This window comes from Triplophysa rosa, linkage group LG8 (genome assembly GCF_024868665.1).
Source record: "Triplophysa rosa linkage group LG8, Trosa_1v2, whole genome shotgun sequence".
Classification (NCBI taxonomy): domain Eukaryota; kingdom Metazoa; phylum Chordata; class Actinopteri; order Cypriniformes; family Nemacheilidae; genus Triplophysa; species Triplophysa rosa.
Genome location: NC_079897.1, coordinates 14,615,654 through 14,634,080, shown reverse-complemented (window position 1 = coordinate 14,634,080; position 18,427 = coordinate 14,615,654). Strand labels below are relative to the sequence as shown.

The 18,427-nt window shown below is 37.6% G+C and overlaps 1 protein-coding gene across 2 annotated transcripts in view; it reads right to left on the bottom strand.

The window, feature by feature from the left end:
• ulk4 (unc-51 like kinase 4) overlaps positions 1-18,427 on the bottom strand; it is a 179,056-nt gene that overhangs the window by 65,350 nt on the left and 95,279 nt on the right. For both annotated transcript variants that reach the window (XM_057339463.1, XM_057339465.1), the window contains 3 exons: positions 17,835-18,009; positions 16,967-17,059; positions 5,935-5,983 (listed from right to left, as the gene is read on the bottom strand). In XM_057339463.1, the coding sequence (XP_057195446.1) occupies positions 5,935-5,983; positions 16,967-17,059; positions 17,835-18,009 (317 nt within the window). The remainder of the gene's footprint in view (positions 1-5,934; positions 5,984-16,966; positions 17,060-17,834; positions 18,010-18,427) is intronic.

Here is an 18,427-nt window from a genome sequence, read left to right as displayed (position 1 = left end):
ATTTCAAATAAAATAAAATGTAAAAATAAAATGTATTCATTCAGTAATAAAAGATTATTAAAAAATGTGTAATTATATCATTTACAATAATTATAGATATTGCCTTCTTTTTCACGTTGTTTTTTTTCCATGCATTACAGTGATTTTACAACAGTTAAGAAGGGTTTATGGGACAATGGGGTCACATATTTACAAATTTTACAAATTTAATAAAAAATTAAATGTATTCATTTATCAACAAAAGATTATTCAAATTATTACACAATGTGTAATTATATAATTTACAATAATTACTAAGAGAATAAAGATATGAGACCACATACCACAAATAAAATTAAATAATAATAATAAAAAAATATATATACAAAATAAATGTATTAATTTATTAATAAAATATTATTTAAAAATGTGTAATTATATAATTTACAATAACTATAAATGTTACCGTCTTTTTCATATTGGTGTTTCCTGTAATTTATGTCAGCAGTTAACCACACAATGCTGTGCATTACGGTGATTTTACCACAGTTAAAAACGGGGCAAAATAACCATAAGACACAGCCACTACCTGCTTCAGTTCCTTGATATAAAACACACCCACCAGGCAAATACTCCAAAGTAGGCTATAAACTTATAAAATAAAAAAGTGCAGACTGTCAGTTCCACTTTTGGGTGTTTGTCTGCTATTTTACAGAGTGAAAAGTGAACCCAGTGAGAGAGGGCAGAGGTGCGGTCAGATGGCAAGAATCTTGGCTCTGCCCATCTCATCTCGCCCCAGGGCGGACACAAGAGGCTGGGTGAGGCCAAAGGGGGAAGACGGGTACGGCCGGAGGTGTTGGGATGGTGCTGTCTGGGTCTTTCCACTCTAGGGGTCAAAGATGCCATCTAATCCTGCAGCGAGCTCAGGTCCAGGGGCCGATTAAAAACATGCTAAACAGACAAAGGCGAGCAGAAAGAAAGCCGAAGGAGGAAGGGAAAAAATCGATGGGGTTTTTAATTAGAGGTCTCAGAGAGAGAGAGAGAGAGAGACAGAGAGAGAGAGAGAGAAAGAGAGAGAGAGTTCTGGCCAACTCTGCACGCTGACAGACAGACAGAGAAGGGTCCGTCTCAGGGGAATCTCAGAGCCTCTCCACAGGCTGTGCGAGAATTTTCAAGGCCTGGAATCATTACTTTTTCTGCTTTATTTTTGCACGGAGCCTCGGGAGAGGTGGAGTGAAGGGGTCGTGCATTCATCAGAAACCTTCAGTCCATACATAAATATAGCACACACACACAAACACACACTGCAGGAGAGACAATGAGGAAGCATTTAATATTGGGACAGTGCAGAAAAGAGCTATCTTATGTCATAAAACCAGATTTCATGCAGTTTAGTGACACCCTGGAGGTGAAGAATGCAATAGATATGTGGCCATATGTATTTTATACACCCTTTCACTGCCTTACATCAGGTATTATTTCCTATAGTTATAAATGTCTATGGTAGCTAAACCTCTTAACAATTTCCCACAATACCCTTTTAAAAAAGGTTAACGCCCCAATTCATGGTTAAATCCATCTAAGAGAAAAGCAGTACAAGCATGTACTGGGCACCTTGCATCCATTCAATAAAGATTTCATAACTTTAGGGCCTACAAATGACTTTCCAGTTTTTCCGCTGTTGCACGATGTCAGAGCAGGAAGTATTCGGAACATGACACTGTTATACACCTGCACCCACTGTATTGCTCTTAAAACAGCGTCCTTCTCTTTCAGCTCTTCAGACTGACAAGAACAGCTAAAAGCTTCGTAAGCGCGGCTGTGAGCACATCTCGGCTCTCAAGAACCTTAATGGTTTCTTTTTTTCTGTCCGATCTATACCGACAGGTCACATTCAACAGAAGGCCAATACAATTCAAACACCGAGGGCAACATAGTAATTCAGCATAGGATTTTCCTCAACGATACGACACAACACCTGAGGTTTTATCTTTCTTTATATGCTTTGCGACTGCCTTCATTAAAGCCTATATGGTCAAATAAATCTTTTTTTTACTTTTTTAATAAACTGAGTGTAACAGTTTAACAGTCTGCTGAAATAGATCCAGCTACCAACACCCAACATGTCCACTATGAGAAAAATAAGGCAACCGTCTAATATATCCCAAACGTGCCACTGTTACGGAAAAAGTCAACATTTTACGCTTCACATATAATAGGTGATAATTTGGTGTTTCAACAATGTATATATATGTGCGTTGTTGACATGAGATGTATAATAGGTAAATGACTTCTAGCATTTACAGATAACAGAGATGAATGGGCTAGGTATACATACAACAACTCAACCGTTGTCAACGGCTTTACTGTTGTTTAAAAAGCTTCTATGTTTGAAATGTAAAGGTCACCAAGAAGACACATCTCAGCACGTTAACACAATTGAAATGTTCTGTAAGTAGTAATCCTTCCAACGCAGATTGAAAACTGGACGAAAAGCAGGATTATAGGATGCAAGGTTTTAGTTAACATCTTTCCTCAGGCAAATCTCTTTCTCTCTGTCTCATTAGTGATCACTTGGTCATTAGAGTCTTCAGCATGCTTTCATGTACCTCTCAGGGCTCATGAGGTTGAATGGACCACATCTGAACCACACTGAGGCTCATACACTGGGCTGAACTATGCTTGGAGCTATTAAATCATGTTCAGTATGGCCTCCAATAAAAACGTTTTGAATTGAAGAAACAAGATTCAGAGAAGGGCCATAAAAGGTCTTCGTTCAATATCAGAAAACCTAGGGCTGTGCAATTAATCGAAAATTAATTGTAATCGTCAATTTTGCCTTCAACAATTACAAAAACAAAAGAATCGAGGTAAAACGATTATTGTGCCACATTCCATTTTGCAAGGACCCTCTCTTTTCTCATGGTATGAATCCACAGCGCACCCTTTCCTTACAGTGGTTCAGCTGTGCTATTTCTTTACATTTATTTTTCAGTTGAATTCACAGTTTAAAAGCCAAGTTATTTATTTTCTATGTTGTTTTAAAAGTTAATGAGTAATCGTGTTAAATAATCGGGATCTCAATATTGGCCAAAATAACCGTGATTATGTTTTTTTGTCATAATTGAGCAGCCCTAAGAAAACCTGCTCTTCATAAGCAAAACTAGTTATGGCCACAAAGCAGAGATACTGCATGTAACTTAAAGGAGCAACTCCAAGCCTTGTGTATACTTGTGACAGCTTTCCTATAGCTCAGTGGTTAGAGCAGGGTGCCAACAACGCGAAGGTCATGGGTTCGATCCCACGGATTGCACATAATTAGAAACAAATGTGTCGTAGAATGCAATGTAAGTCGCTTTGGATAAAAGCGTCTGCCAAATGCATAAATGTAAATGTAATGGCGATAGTAAAATAGATACTGGCCTTATAAACACCTCTTATTACCTTGTAAACAAAAAGAACTCAAACTGAATGAATGTGGGTAGTTGACAAATATACTGTACATGTGTGCTATGGTGTGACAGCAATTCTTTTAATAATATATTATTTCTAATATTTATATTATTAACATTTATATTTATAATGTAAAATAGCATAAGGGAGATTAATTAATTAATATTTGTTTTTGCCGTCACACTATTGTACACATTTACAATATATTTGACTATCCACACATCACACAGAACCTCAGATTCTGAAAGAAAATCCAGAATGATGTTCTCAACTCAACTCAACTCCAGTTCTGCCAGACAACAACCACTCACCAAATAACATTGGGCTTGAACTGAGGACATTTTCAGAGTAAACACTAGCTTTGAGAATGAGACGGGCACAGATGGATATTACTAGCCTGTGATCACCCCATCTCATTGTCATCTTATTACAGACCTTAGGTCAGTGGATAGGAGAAAAAAATAAACAGGTAAATGAAAATAGCAGGTGTGCACAGCTCACTGGAGAGCATTGTGGGAAAAGCAGCAGAAAAGAGATATTGAACACCTTGACCTAAAAATGTTTATGGTACGGACAAGACTATGTCAATTGTTGTAAGACCCCCTTTGTGTAAGGTGCATCGCTTTTTGCCCCCCCAAATAAAGACTTATGTTCTTAAACTTAGAATAGTAATTAAACCAAAAACAAATTTGATTATACAATGCTGGAACATTCATCCTTTTGGTTGGTGGTCTCATTTCATTTTTGATACATTTTTGATTCATTTTTTCTATATTTTATAAAATGCCACAAAAACCATCTTAGGCCCACGTTTAAGAACCACTGTTCTAGATTAGATTGATAACTTTGATGATATTAGTGGTAACTTAATTTGATCAAGTTTGGTTTAATAATAAAGTAAAAATGAAAATTCTTTGTAAAAATGAAATTGCACTTGCATGAAACACTTTGGTCTTATGGCTTATACTAACCTTGAAAAGTGTTTTGTTTTCACTTGTCAAAAGCTTGATCATGAAAAAGTAGGCTCAGGACAGCTAGTGGGCAGCTTAACAATTACCATTCATTCAGAAACCTTCAAGAATTGTAATAAAATAAACACTGCCAAGGTAGATCTAAAATGAATTCTTTGCTCTGCTGTTCAGAGTCTTTCCCCCCCCACTGTGTCCTATTAAAAACAGCTTACATAAACTGTGTGTGTGTGTGTGTGTGTGTGTGTGTGTGTGTGTGTGTGTGTGTGTGTGTGTGCGTGTGTGCGTGCATGTTTGGGCGGGTAGAGGCTAGTGTTGACTGCTAACAGTTGATGTAGGGTCCACTCTAATGAGAATGTAACCTGCTGTTGAAAAGGCCTCACATCCACACTCCATTAACTCTGCAACCCAATTACACATAACACTCTGATAGGTCAGAGCCTCGCCGCCTCATTTACATAATAACTCAACGGATACTTGGATGGGAACGAGCTCGGAGGGGAAAGTGTGGCCGTTGCACACTAAAACACACAGAACATTTATGACACGAAACAAGCCTTACTTTATTTTTACTATAAACAAATGATAAATTACTTGACCCCGTTTCAACTTATTTTAAAGGTGCTGTGTGTCATTTTTTGGACATTTTGGAATTCACCATGTTGTTTCTACAGTAGCCCTAAACGGACAAACTGCTCTACAGAGCGCGTTTCCTATACGTTATCTCCTTCGGCAAAGAAGCGAAAACGGGACGACATCTTAGTTCTGTGTCAGCCACCGTAGTGTTTTGAAAGCGAGGGGTGAGCCGTTGGTTACAATTCGCAACCTTACCACTAGACGCCGCTAAATTTTATACACTGGACCTTTAAAGGAGGACCATACATTTGTTCACTCTTTTACACCCACAATGCACTTTGATTTTAAGTGCACATCCAAAGGAATCCATAAAGCCACACAGACCTTAATACAGAATATGCCTAACCATAGACGAGAGTAACATTAATGATGAAAATGCCAGTGACAAAACTCTCTGACTTTCTTATTTTCTAAATTCTCTTATTTTTTGTATTTTTGTTCACTTTTTCAAATTGTGGACTTAAATGTCATTTTGCATATAAGGACTAGCAAAGAAGTAAACACTTTGGCTGTATCGACTTCATTTATGGTGTTTTTTTTTTTTGTCCTTTTTGGAGTTCACCGTTATTATAAACTGTTGGTATAACATTTGTTTATTTGAGCTCTACAAGAAAAAACAGTTTGAAATGATGTGCGAGTGAGCAAACATTGTCAACATTTTTGCATTAACGACTGCTTTGCAGACAGGCAATTAAAGCATAAAAGACAAAACACTTTTTGCATTTCCTTCAACATGACCAATTTCTCAAATACTCCATGGTGTCTTCTGATTTCCATAAAGCTCATCATATTGTGGTAATTTCATTGCTTACCAAAGTCAGAGCAGAAAACCCAAGGCAATAAATAAATCAAGTCAACAGACAGGGTGGAAATCCAAAAGGCTCAGAAGCACGCTTACCTCTATGACTTGAAAGATGGCAGGCAGGAGACGGCTCTCTCTAACAAGCCTGTTGGGGAAAACACAGGCACATGTGAGCGCGTATTTAGCTTGCGACACACATTTACTTCATGGTGCTGGCGCCGCGTTCCATCTTTATTAGCGTGACACGCGTGCGTTTGGGCTTTGGCGCTGAACGGGACCGCTGAGGTGTGAACGCTCTGCCGTGCCAAGATCAGTCAGCTGGGAAAATGACCTTTGACTAATCCAGTGACGAGTGAAAGAGAGGGAGAGGGAATTATGTTGATGAATAGATGAAAGAGTGATGGAGGGAGCAAGTGGAGGTAAAAATACACAACAATGCAGCTGCATTTCAAGATCTACTGAGCTGCCCACCTAGACAGCATTTTTCTGCATCATACGTTGAATGTGCCAAAAATGCAGTTTAAACTCTCTAAAATGCTGTCTAGGCAGGGGGCTTACTATCGAACATTCAAACACAGAGATGATGTCCAAAAATGCTGACTAGCTTTGCACCTCAGTGGGTTTGTATCTTTAAATCGAAAGTTTGATTGTGCCTACAACGGCCAAAAGTGCCGTCTTAGGAGGCAACTCGATAGGTTTCGACACGCAGCCGGAGAATGCTCCAGAGGGCTCGGCTCAGAGGAGTAATGCAAGTCTTTATTGAAAATGACTTGCCATGCTCTCCTATTGATTAAACTCTTTCATTCACCGACAATTACCGTATGTATGCAAAATGCTTGAAGCAGAACGCCACAACACTGAGAACAAAAGAGACAGACAGAATGAAATGAGTTAAAGGGTCACATGTGGAATACTTATGGTGCCCTTGCCAGTCAATACAGTGATATATTACTTAGCAAGTGTTATTTTCCCTAGAGTGTGGCGTCTATGGAGGATAGAACAGGACTTCTTTCAGTTCTGAGAGAGAAAGGGAAGAAAAGAGAGAGAGAGAGAGAGAGATGCCCAGTACCTGAGATAAGGTGAATGCAGAGGTCTATAGGAGTAAATCTCCCACTGAACTCGCTGTATTCTTGCTATATGAACCCAAAGCCACAGGTTGAGAGAGAATTATCCTCTTTGTGCCTTAAAGTCTACTAGAAGGCAGCCCAGCAACAAATCTAAGATTTAGGGATTTTTAGGGTAAAAAACAGTTTTACAGCTCCAAAATAATTTTGTATTGAAGGGATTGAGCAAAAAATGAAATCAACAACCAGAAACTGTGGCAGCAACAAAAATACAATTTGTTTTGTGAAAATCCTAGAAATCCAAATTGATGTCCTGTAGTCTTAAATCCATCTTTATGATGTTTGTGCTAGGATTTTGTGGAATTGTGGTGCTGGATGACGTCACACGTTAATTTACATGTTTGTGATGTCATCGCGTAGTTTTTGAGTTGCAACTTTACACCCGTTTTGCTTCTACTTTCGAAACATTCTGTATTTTAACACAACATATTCTTAATAAAGCTGTTCGCATGTACACATTTTCTGTTTCTGTTGTCAGTCCTGATTTATAACCGTGATATCGTCTGACAAAATCACAACATGCACCTTAAAGAGTGGAGATTTTGGCTATATTATTTCACACAGCGTCTGGGTAACAATGTGCATTTTGTGTGTATTTACAGACAAACTGTATTCGTATTTATATATCAAACAGTCAGTAACAGTGTGACGTTTTTCATTCACAAGTCGGCCGCTGTACGGTGAACTGAATGTGCTGCTACTCCCTGCGCATAGTAGACGCTGAGAGAGGCGATCCCTGCAACGGGAAAGCAAGACCGACATTTTCCCACTGAATGAAAGCTAAGGTTTATCCAAAAAGACGCTGGGCTTGTCTGATTGCGCATCTACTGAACAAAAGTAACTAAAACTAGTGGAAGAGTTTCTAACTTAGCAACACTTGTGGGATAAATTACGAATGAATGTGAAACAGTGTCACCAAGAAGCTGCAGCCATGGTGGGGAGGATTTTTGGTTTGGCAAAATGAATATAGCGGAAACGTGGCGGTGCAGTTTTGAAAATAACTGTGATATTAATAACTGTGAATAGGAATGTTAATACACATATAATAAATATAATTATCGTAAATAATTCAGCACCAGTTACCTGGTTGACACTGTGACTGTAGGTAATATACACAACATTTAATTTGAATTTGAATAATTATTTCTTTCTTAAAATCAATTGAAATTGAAAAGATGATATCAACACTGTGAATTCTTTTGGCTGCAATAATCATGTAGTGAAAATCTGAAATTGTGACAGCCCCTGTGGGAAAACAAAACAAACATTTAACCAAAATATTAATGACTCATCTTGCACGACGGGGTGTATAATATAATTGTGGCCAATAATATGTTCTCAAAGACCAGGTGCCCCGCCCATAGCAATAGTGAAGCAAGGTTTAACATGTCTATGATGTCTACTAAAACACTTTAGGATGAGCTAAATTAACTATACTATGAAAACCAGGAATCACATGATAGCTTTTTGCTATTTATAGTACAGACAGTAAAAGACTGAACTCAAGTCTCCCACAAGAGCACGAGAGCTCAGTATTTCTGGGCCGCAGTTCTGACAGTTGATAGTTGTACTGAAGGAACTATTCAAACAAGGAATACATTACCTGCTCCAAAAATAACAAATTTACTCATACGACAACATAAAATAGACAATCACCCACAGCACACAAAGCTCGCTGACAGAACAGTGACACACGTTGAGCAATTGGTACGCTCGAGTGTGTACCCATATGCCCTATCCCCAGCCTGCTTATTCAGAACAGTCAATGATCTCTCATCTGTCTGCGCTCTCCTTTCCTAACAAACATCATTACCTCTGCAATTACCAACAAACACTGGAGCTGAAACAAAACACACACTCCGGCTACAACGGAGTAAGCAGGCATAATGAATAGGACTACTTCATCTCATGACACACCAGAGACAGAGTGAGCGAGAGCGGCCTTTTCCTCGCTGAAGGCTTATTCGTGTCCGGTATGCGCTCCATTAGGTCTTTAATAGGCAAGCAGCCCAGCAATGGGATCAGTCATCCATCTCTCTAAATGACGGGCGTTTGCGGAGGCAAATGGGGTCAACTGGGTGGGTGAGAAAATACTGAGCCCTTCACTTACGCAGCTTCCAATCTGGTTTCTGACCCTCGCAGGCGAGGTCGCAGGTCTCCAGAAGCGCAGTTATTCAGACCGTACTTGCATGAACTCAATGTGGTTCATGATAAAATGGAAACTGGGGGATCTCACAGTAAAGAATAGGCAGTGGACAAATTTAGGTAAAAAAATAAATTATATTTTTCTTAAAGAAAAAGAAGCGTATGTTTATGAGCATAAGGATTCATTGTTGCAGAATTTAATGATGTCTGGTGTTCTCTTCCTCACCAGTAATGAGAATCAGCACTGGGAATGATTGGAATCGCTAAAAACCCAAAAGTAAAATAATTCAGAGACATTCGGTAATGAGAATTTGGCGGTGAGGGGAAGGGTGTGCTTAATTGTTATGGTAATAACGTCACAATGCAAAACATTGTGTCCTAAAAAGTCATCTTTATGCAGTGTAACATCTTTTTTTTGCGTTTCTCGAACAACGACATAACCCGCTGGTTAACAACCTTAGTACGGTGCATCGTTGGAGAAACTGCCTAGTCACGACTGTTTCCCAAAAACATAGTAACTTTGTCGTACATTTGTTGTTTGAACTACGTTGGTTTAACAATATTGTCGATGACATCACGCAGGTGGTGGAGTAAAAATGTCAACTAGTAATCTGTTAAAATCTAATAAATGTCATATTATTTCTCTAAATAACGTATATTTACGTATACGTACTGTATATATAACGTAGCTCTATGCACACCTTTTAAAAAAAACACTGCTTTAATACTTTTGTCAAACTAAAAGACTTAAAACGAAATGTTATATTTTTATATTATATATTTTTGTATATATTTAGAATGATGGACATAAAATCTGCACCGCTTGTTGCTCAAGAGCACGATGTATGTAAGTCTACAAGTCATAATAACAAGGAACTATGCTTCTCAAGAGCTGTAGTTCCAACCACGCAACTTTGCAATGCTTGAATCGTTGAACTATGCAGGTGTGACGGAACTTGTGACCATAGTTAGCCAACGATGCTTATGGGAAATGTAACCCAGCCTAGGACAGATATAATCCATACTGAAATTCCAAAATACCTATAAGCAGAGATAAAATTCGTTCAAGCCATCTCAAATCTGTATCTCTATATCGCTTGGTCCACAAAATGAGATTTGGGTTTGTGGGTCCAAACTCTTTCAACCGTGCTAAGCAGCATTTTCACGGAACCGGGACTTTTCCAGTTTGGCATTTCCACTGGTAAATGTCAGCGAAAGACACTAAAGCAACTAATAAGAGAAAGTATGCACATAATCGTTACGCCTGCAGACAACCTTTGCATCAGATCTCCAATCATTTGGTGAGGACAGTCGCCGCCAAGCGTTCCTCATTTCCTCCTCGTAACAGCCATGACATTTACCGGCCTGCTGGGGCAGAGACGCTATCAGAGCCGGCGTTGGGTGCGATGTCTCCACTCCGGTGTGTTATTTTGTTCTAGTGTACTATCAAATAGATCCATTACATAGATTCCAGACACACCATCTGTGCATCTGTCCATCCATCTCTGTCTGGAGCGTTCAGCGGTCTACCCTGCTGTCAGGGGCCGGTGTTTGTAGCTGGAGAAACTTTGCTGCCCACACATCCCTTCAGTCCTGAGCTGCCCACATAAACAGTGGTGAGAGAATAATAGCTGGTCACACATACAAACAAATCATGACACTTCTACAGGTTGAGCACCATGGACACAGACAGCTCCCCCACACAACACGTCCAGTCCAATATCTCGCTAACAGAGGGCGTCACCTTTCACTGCAGTGGAGGCCAGGAGTCCTTCACTGGAGGAGAAAGATATCTAAATATTCATGCTTCGCTTGACTGGAAAAAGTCGAGTTTGATATTTAAAGCTGCAGTCTGTAACTTTTTTGGTTAAGTAGTTGTGAAATTAAAAACTACAATGTTTTCATGGAATATTGCAGTGTGTATTATAAATAGCTTATCAGTGTGGGTCATTCTCTTTTTAAAATTCACGTGCTCTCATAATCTTCAATCAAAATCTGAAAAACTTGACACTTGCGTCCTCTATTGGCTATCCTTCTCCGATGACGTCAGACGGTTTGGGGAGAGCATCTGTTAACTCCTGCTCTCCATCCGTCAGTCTGCTGCCAGTTCCATTTCAAAACGCAACACCTGTTTTTATACATCCAATCAATTCGCAATGGAAAACACAAGCCACACCCACTATTTGACGCGATATTCCATTTCTCTTGGAAATGCGTCAGAATAAGAAGTGAAAACTTCACAACTTCCGGTTCACAGGTATTTTTAAAATGAACAAAAATCTGTTATTCAGCAAGTACATAAAAAATCTTCGCTACAATAAACTTATAAGCTTATAGCTGTCAGGTCCTACTTTCTGGGAAATGTCAGTTTAACGTTATTTGGCTTATTTAAACCTAAACAAAGGAAAATGACAAAGTAGCCTGCAATTCTATCTTTCAAACAGAGATGGCGATAATGAGTCAAAAGTTAGGGATTGAAGCTTTAACTTAATGTCCATGTTGTTTTTGAGATTTCTTTAAAATGTCCCATATTTTCCAGGCCAGGAAAACCAAGTTTGAATATTCCAATTTTCAATATCCTGAACATCAATTCCATTTACATTATGCATGTTATGAATGTTTGAATATTGGCCTGGTGGGTAAAGCACATACATGCTTTATGTGACCATGAGCCAAGCAGTGTTGGGTAAGTTACACTGAAAAAGTAATTAATTACTAGTTACTAATTACACATTCGATAATGTAATTAGATTACTGTACAAGTTACTCTCTTCAAAAAGTATTTAATTACTTATTACTAATTACTTTCTATATCCTACATCAACCTTGATGAGTTAAGTGATTCAAGGATAGACATGAAACGGCTCTTTTAATTCATTCAAATAAATAATATAAAACTACATAAAGTATTATTATTAATTACAAATGTGAGAATTATACATTAAAGCACGGATTTTGAAGTTAGACTTTGAATTTTGATGTAAATTCCTCTTCTGCACACACACATATTACACAAAGTATTTAGTTTAATTACATCAGAAGTAACTAATTAAATTACAGAAAAAAATAAGAGTAATCCCTTACTTTACTTTTTCAAGGGGAAAGTAATTAAATTACAGTAACTAATTACTTAGTAACTAGTTACACCCAACACTGGAGCCAAGTTATGCATAGGCATCAAGTTAAGGACCCCCAAAGTTGCAAAATCCCGCCCAAAACATTTTAGCAATGTGATAAATCTGCCTCAGCTATTTACATGCACTCTCAACCCTTCACAAGAACAACACCGTCAATTAAATTGTATTCATTTACACCCTCTATGTGTGAAATCTTCTCCCTCTGCTGAGACTGAACACTTAATTAAGAGTTTAATCTAAACACACTGGTTAGAAACTAGTTAATCATCCACAACCTAAGCATTAGCCAAAATGATCCAGAAAAAAAACACTCTTAACACTGATTAAAAAAAAAAATTAAAAACCATCCGGCATGCCTCTCTTAAGTACACATACATATTTCGGAGTCTGCACAAAGCCGAAGTGGCCAAAGGTTCTCGATAATTGGAAAGTTTGAACTGCTATCACAACCGATAATAAAGGAATGGCACAGCTCGTACGAAACCTGCTAATGTCCCTCATTTGCAATCTCATTTCGCCTGGAACCCATCAAGAGAAGGCCTGCGCTTTTTAGGACTTTATCAAGCACTGGCAAACGCAATTTAATTTCACCATTGTGAGTGGAAATGGCTTCACGCAGGAGGGGGGTTGGTGCGGCGTTGGGCAAACGCTTTCCGATTGGTGACATCAATTTGAATAGTTCAGCTGTGTGGCTGCGCCTCTATCAGCACCAAGAAAGACAATGTGCAGGAGGCCAGCAGGAGCCATTAGGGAAACAGCGGGGGATGAAGATGAGATAAGAAACACACACACATATGCATGTACACACGCTGTCTCACATGTACACACTCAGACACTCGCTACAGTTCACACAGAGAGGTGGTGAGTACAGGGCAAAGAAAGAAAGAGAACGACAAAATCTTTTAGAAAATTAAAGGTGGAATATTCATGTTTGTTTGTGTGCGTATGTTTTGGCCAGTCTATAATTTCTGTATATGCAAAAGTAGTTTGAGAAACTACACACTATACACACTAACTTATACTGTGTAGTGTATAACACTGTTCAAACTATAATTTGTATAGATCAATTGTAAAACATAAACAAAAGACAACTAAAAGTCAACGTTCATATTACATCATTTAATATGGGTGACTTGAATGAGATACAGCTACCAGTATATAGAATATTTAGAAAAGGTCCATATTGATTGAGATATGCACATAAAACTAATTAATTCTTTTTTGCATGTATTTTTTTTTACATAGGCACAAATGCAGATCTAAAAATACACAATATACCCAGGTGAACTGTTATGCTTAGGGCTGTCACGATTATTAAATAACCGTCTCATCGCGATTGTTTGACCTCATCGCGATGATTTCGGATCATCGCAATTATCGCACATCTCTATAGAAGACACTAGGGGGAGCTGTAGTGCATCTGCATATTGCATATTTTAGTGTATATATTGTTACTAAAGCATGGTAATACTTGTAAAATGTACCAAAACACAATCACTTAAAAAAAAAAACTAAAACATATACAAATTACCTGCAGTACAATTTAATATTATTTAAGCAAATCTCAGTGTGAAAACCAGTCTACCAAAATTTCATTAACACACAAGTAAAATTTTACTGTAGTCTTGCAAGTGAGAAAAAAACAGACTAGAAGCTTTTCTATGACTGATAGCATTTTAATGGTGGCTTCAATTCACACCTGATCAATTTACTTCATTTACAAGTATTTGGTGGTTGTATTATTGACGGGTAAAAGCCTAAACCTTAAATATATGATGACCCAATTTTTTCCGATGTATTTCCAAGAAAAAAACATAGTCTTGTATTCAGAACAATATGGTCGTTTCAATCGCTGAATCAAAAATGTATGAGAATTAAATGTCAATGCTCAAAAACAGACAATTAATCGTCATAATCGCCAAAGCCCTAAAACAGACAATTAATCGCCATAATCGCAATGATTTATTAGACAATTAATCGTAAATCAAATTTCATAATCGTGACAGCCCTAGTTATGCTTATAACTTGTGAAAAATTAGCTATGTATTAATAAATACATTTTCTCTATAATTTAGCTGTGGGGTAAATCGTACCAAATGCTTTGGGTTAAACTGTATAGTGCATCAAGCAATAGTAGAATTGCCTCCAAATGCAGAAAATACTATTATTACTATTACAAAAATATAAAATAAAATGTGTCAATGCATACAAATATTCTGAATATGAATCTGGGTGGTTTATAAAAGTGCAAATAATATGTAGAAAAGACTAGACTTTGGAAAGAGATTAGTCAATTGCATTAGTAAACTTTCACAATTACATCCATCTTTTTATTCAAAGATCCAATGTGTAATTTTTTTGGAGGATCGATTGACAGACATGTAATATAATATACATAACTATGTCTTCAGATATGTATACAGACCTTACATGAAGCGTTATATTTTAATTACCTCAGAATGAACTATTTCTATCTACATACACCGCGGGTCTCCATGCTCCTCATGGGATTCACCATATTGTTTCTACAGTAGCCCTAAACGGACAAACTACTCTACAGCGTGCATTTCGTAAATATGTTATCTCCTTTGGAAAAGCAATGAAAATGTGATGACATCTTAGTCCTGTGTCCGTCGCCGTAGTGCTTTGGAAGGAAGGGGTGAGCGGTAGAGCGAGCTGTTGGTTGCAATTTGCAACCTCACCACTAGATGTCGCTGAATTTTACACACTGGACCTTTAAAGCTGCAATCCATAACTTTTGCCTCTCCATATTTTCATCTCTGTATGAAACATATTGCAGGTTTGTTTCCATACTTTTTTGGAGGGTTGAAGTCAAATGACAACAAACATTTTCATGCAAAATCATACCCGACAGTTCAAATTATAAATCGCTATTTTAAGCATACCGTTTGAATTGGTTTTGGTTTCTTTTTAAACAAAAAAGTTAGATTGTAGCTTTAAAATGCATATTCTTTGCACATTATTAAAAATGATTTATTCTAACCATTAACATGACAGCTTACCCCTAATGTGCACAGCAAAATAACGAGAGTTAATTTCCACAACACAATAGTTTTACCTGTGTCTTTCTTGCCTAGAGGACTTAAATAATGGCACATCATCTTTTTATTGAAAAACTATTTTTCATATATTGCAGCAGAAGGCAGTCTGTAGGTGCATCTTTAAATCCACTTAAAAAGTTTACTACCCCTCTCTCTGACCTATTTTTAAAAATTTCATGATTAATAATCTAATAACGCTGAGTTCATAAACACACAGGAGACCAGGCTAAATGAGAAATGCATCAAAACAAACTTCTAACCAGTGCTTCCTTCTCCACCCAGCACATTTTAGTATTAATGAAATGGCCAGCCGCTGTCTTGTAGTTTGATAATTCAATTTACTGTTTAGAAGCTGGTATTGGAGGTGAGCATCGCTCACTAGAGAAAAACATTTTCTGGTGTCCTCCAGGGGAAAAGAAAGATGGCTGACCTGCTTTACAAACATCTCCCATCTAGAACTTATGGAAATACTGTACATAAATAAAGTGATTTACTGCTTATCTGCGAACTGAATCAAACTAATTCATCCTAACTATGTTTTGTTCAAAGGTGAAGGTTTTCCACTTAGCCCTGCTGGTAGATGCAATACCAAATCCACCTGGAGCCTAATCATTTAGAAGTAGCTGCGTCATTCTCACAAAACCACTGAAACATCATGGCAGTTAAGATTTTAATTATAAAACATATCATTTGCTAACACAAAAATATTATCATAATAAACAATTGAGTACTCCACCTTGCACAAAGCATAATTTAAGCAGAAAATGCAATAAAATACAAATAATTAATTCCTGTTTAAGTTCTCATTACCATAACGCGTCCCGATTTGTACATAATATGTTATAATTTAAAATTTAAATATTCTGAAAAAACAATTGGATGTTCTACTGGACATTCTCAAATGACAAAAAAAATCCTTGACAGAATATTCATGTATAATAAAAATGAAGAAATAGTGGAAATGAAAAGTGTCCATAACTGATATTCTCATCCTCTGTAACATTTTTAGAGGACTGTTTACACACACAAAGATATTTACATTAAAGTTTGATTTTATGTGAAGAAAAACACATCTACCTGTACCTTTCAAATGGTTAACAGATTACTTTATATTTTTCTAGTAAAAAGCTTAATATTCTCCTTGTCACGCAGTGTAAACAACTTTTTTCATTCTCATTATCGATACAGGTAGTTTTCCACATTGAAAAAATACATGTATCATTTTCTATTAAAATATAATTCATTAATGTCTTATTATGAATGATTAATAAAAACTTGCTTAGGCATCATGAATTCGCTTCTTTAACAAAACATGCTATTGGATGAAAAAATGTTTGGTAAAAGTTTTGAAATGAATGCTTTTAAACATGTCATGCCTTGTTTTTTAATTAACTAAAAGGACATTTGTTAATGCGAATGTTTTTAAGAAAATCATGTTTGACATCTTGAAACCAAGATTTCGTGAAAATCGCCCAGCTGCATATTCTGACATAAATTGTAAATGATTCATTAATGATAGTATATGTACTTTACTAGTGCCCCTGACTTCATTTAAAATAGTGTATTTTTAGAGGTTCCTGAAGTTGCCAAGAGTTATTGAAATAAACAGGAATGAGCACAAGTGCATATCCACCACAGTGTTAAGAGTGTTGTTGTTTACCTGCTGACAGGTGGGCTGTGCTCCGTGAGGGACACCAGCAGTTTAAGCGCATACACAGGAACAGGGTCTGGCTCCTGGAGTAGAGTCTCATATCTGCAAAGAGGATTCACATAAGTAAACTGTAACCATGAACAATATAAACATACATATACAGTACAAATAACAACAATAATTACAATCGCCAATAGAAATGCTGCCTATAAAACAAAATTTGTGTGGAGCACACAAAAAGACGTTCCACTTAGGATGGAACAAGCTGTTAATGCAACTGTAAATGTAACTTATGGCGCCTAGCACACTAGACAGGGCAATGTTTTGAGTGTGTGACTAGTCTATGACAAGCAGTCATAAATCGTAGCGCATGCCCGTCGTCTGTGGTCTTGTTGTCGGAGCACTTCTGAGACATGCTATGACTAGTCTCAGACACGATGACACATTTCAAACTTGTCTATTATCTAGACATCTTCACATCTAGACAAAATCGGTGCAAATCAGTGTAAAAATCACCACACGCTCCTCCCAGCCGCTGTTTGCTGTCAAGTTATACATGTGATAGAATTTTCTTCTTGCTATGTGTGTGAGGTTTTGTGAGAATGAGAGCTGGGATCAAAGCTTCAGTCCGGGAGAAATTACAACTACTAAAGTTACGTAGTATGCCCCGTGCTTAAAGGGACGGTTCACCCAAAAATAAATGAATTGTTAGGTACCAAGGTTGTCAGTCTGTAACATTCTGTCCTATGGAAAAAAGTCATATGGGGTGAGTAAATGATGACAGATGTAACAATGCCTCTCCAAATCACTGAATAGCTGGTGATGTGCAAATATGGGTGGGTTGGAGCGAGAGCAAGATGTAGGTGAGTGGTCTTACTGTGGCAGCAGGGCCTCAGAGATGAGCGTCAGCAGTCGTGTGTTGGAGGATGTGTTTTCACCATCTCCCTCTCTTTCTCTCCCTCCATCCCTCTCTCGCTCATCCACCTCCTCTTGGCTCAGCAGCAGCAGCGTGATCTCTGACAGCACACGCAGACTCACAATACGCCACTCCACTGGGACAAGCACACACACAGTTAGATTTACACTTGCTACAGTACATAAATGTAAGGCTTAAGGTTATAGATGTGTGCATGAGCTCACAATCGTTTCACTTTGGATGTACATTAATAGTTAGTAGTATGGACACGTTGACTGATATTATCTCTTAAAAACCTTTTTTTCCTGAAGGCTTGTAACGTTTTGGACCAATATAAAGGAGGAAAATGAAAAGTATGAGTCAAAGAAGATAGTACAACAAAATCAGCTAATAAGCTTCCAGCATACAAGACTACTCCATTAATAGAGTACCGCAGGGATGACATATTTTTGAATGCAAAACCCAGAAGCGTGTGATTTTTTGCACTTCTGGTTCCATTGCCCCAAAGTCAAGTTTTTTTTTTAAATGGGCTTTGGTTAAATGTTTGAAATAAG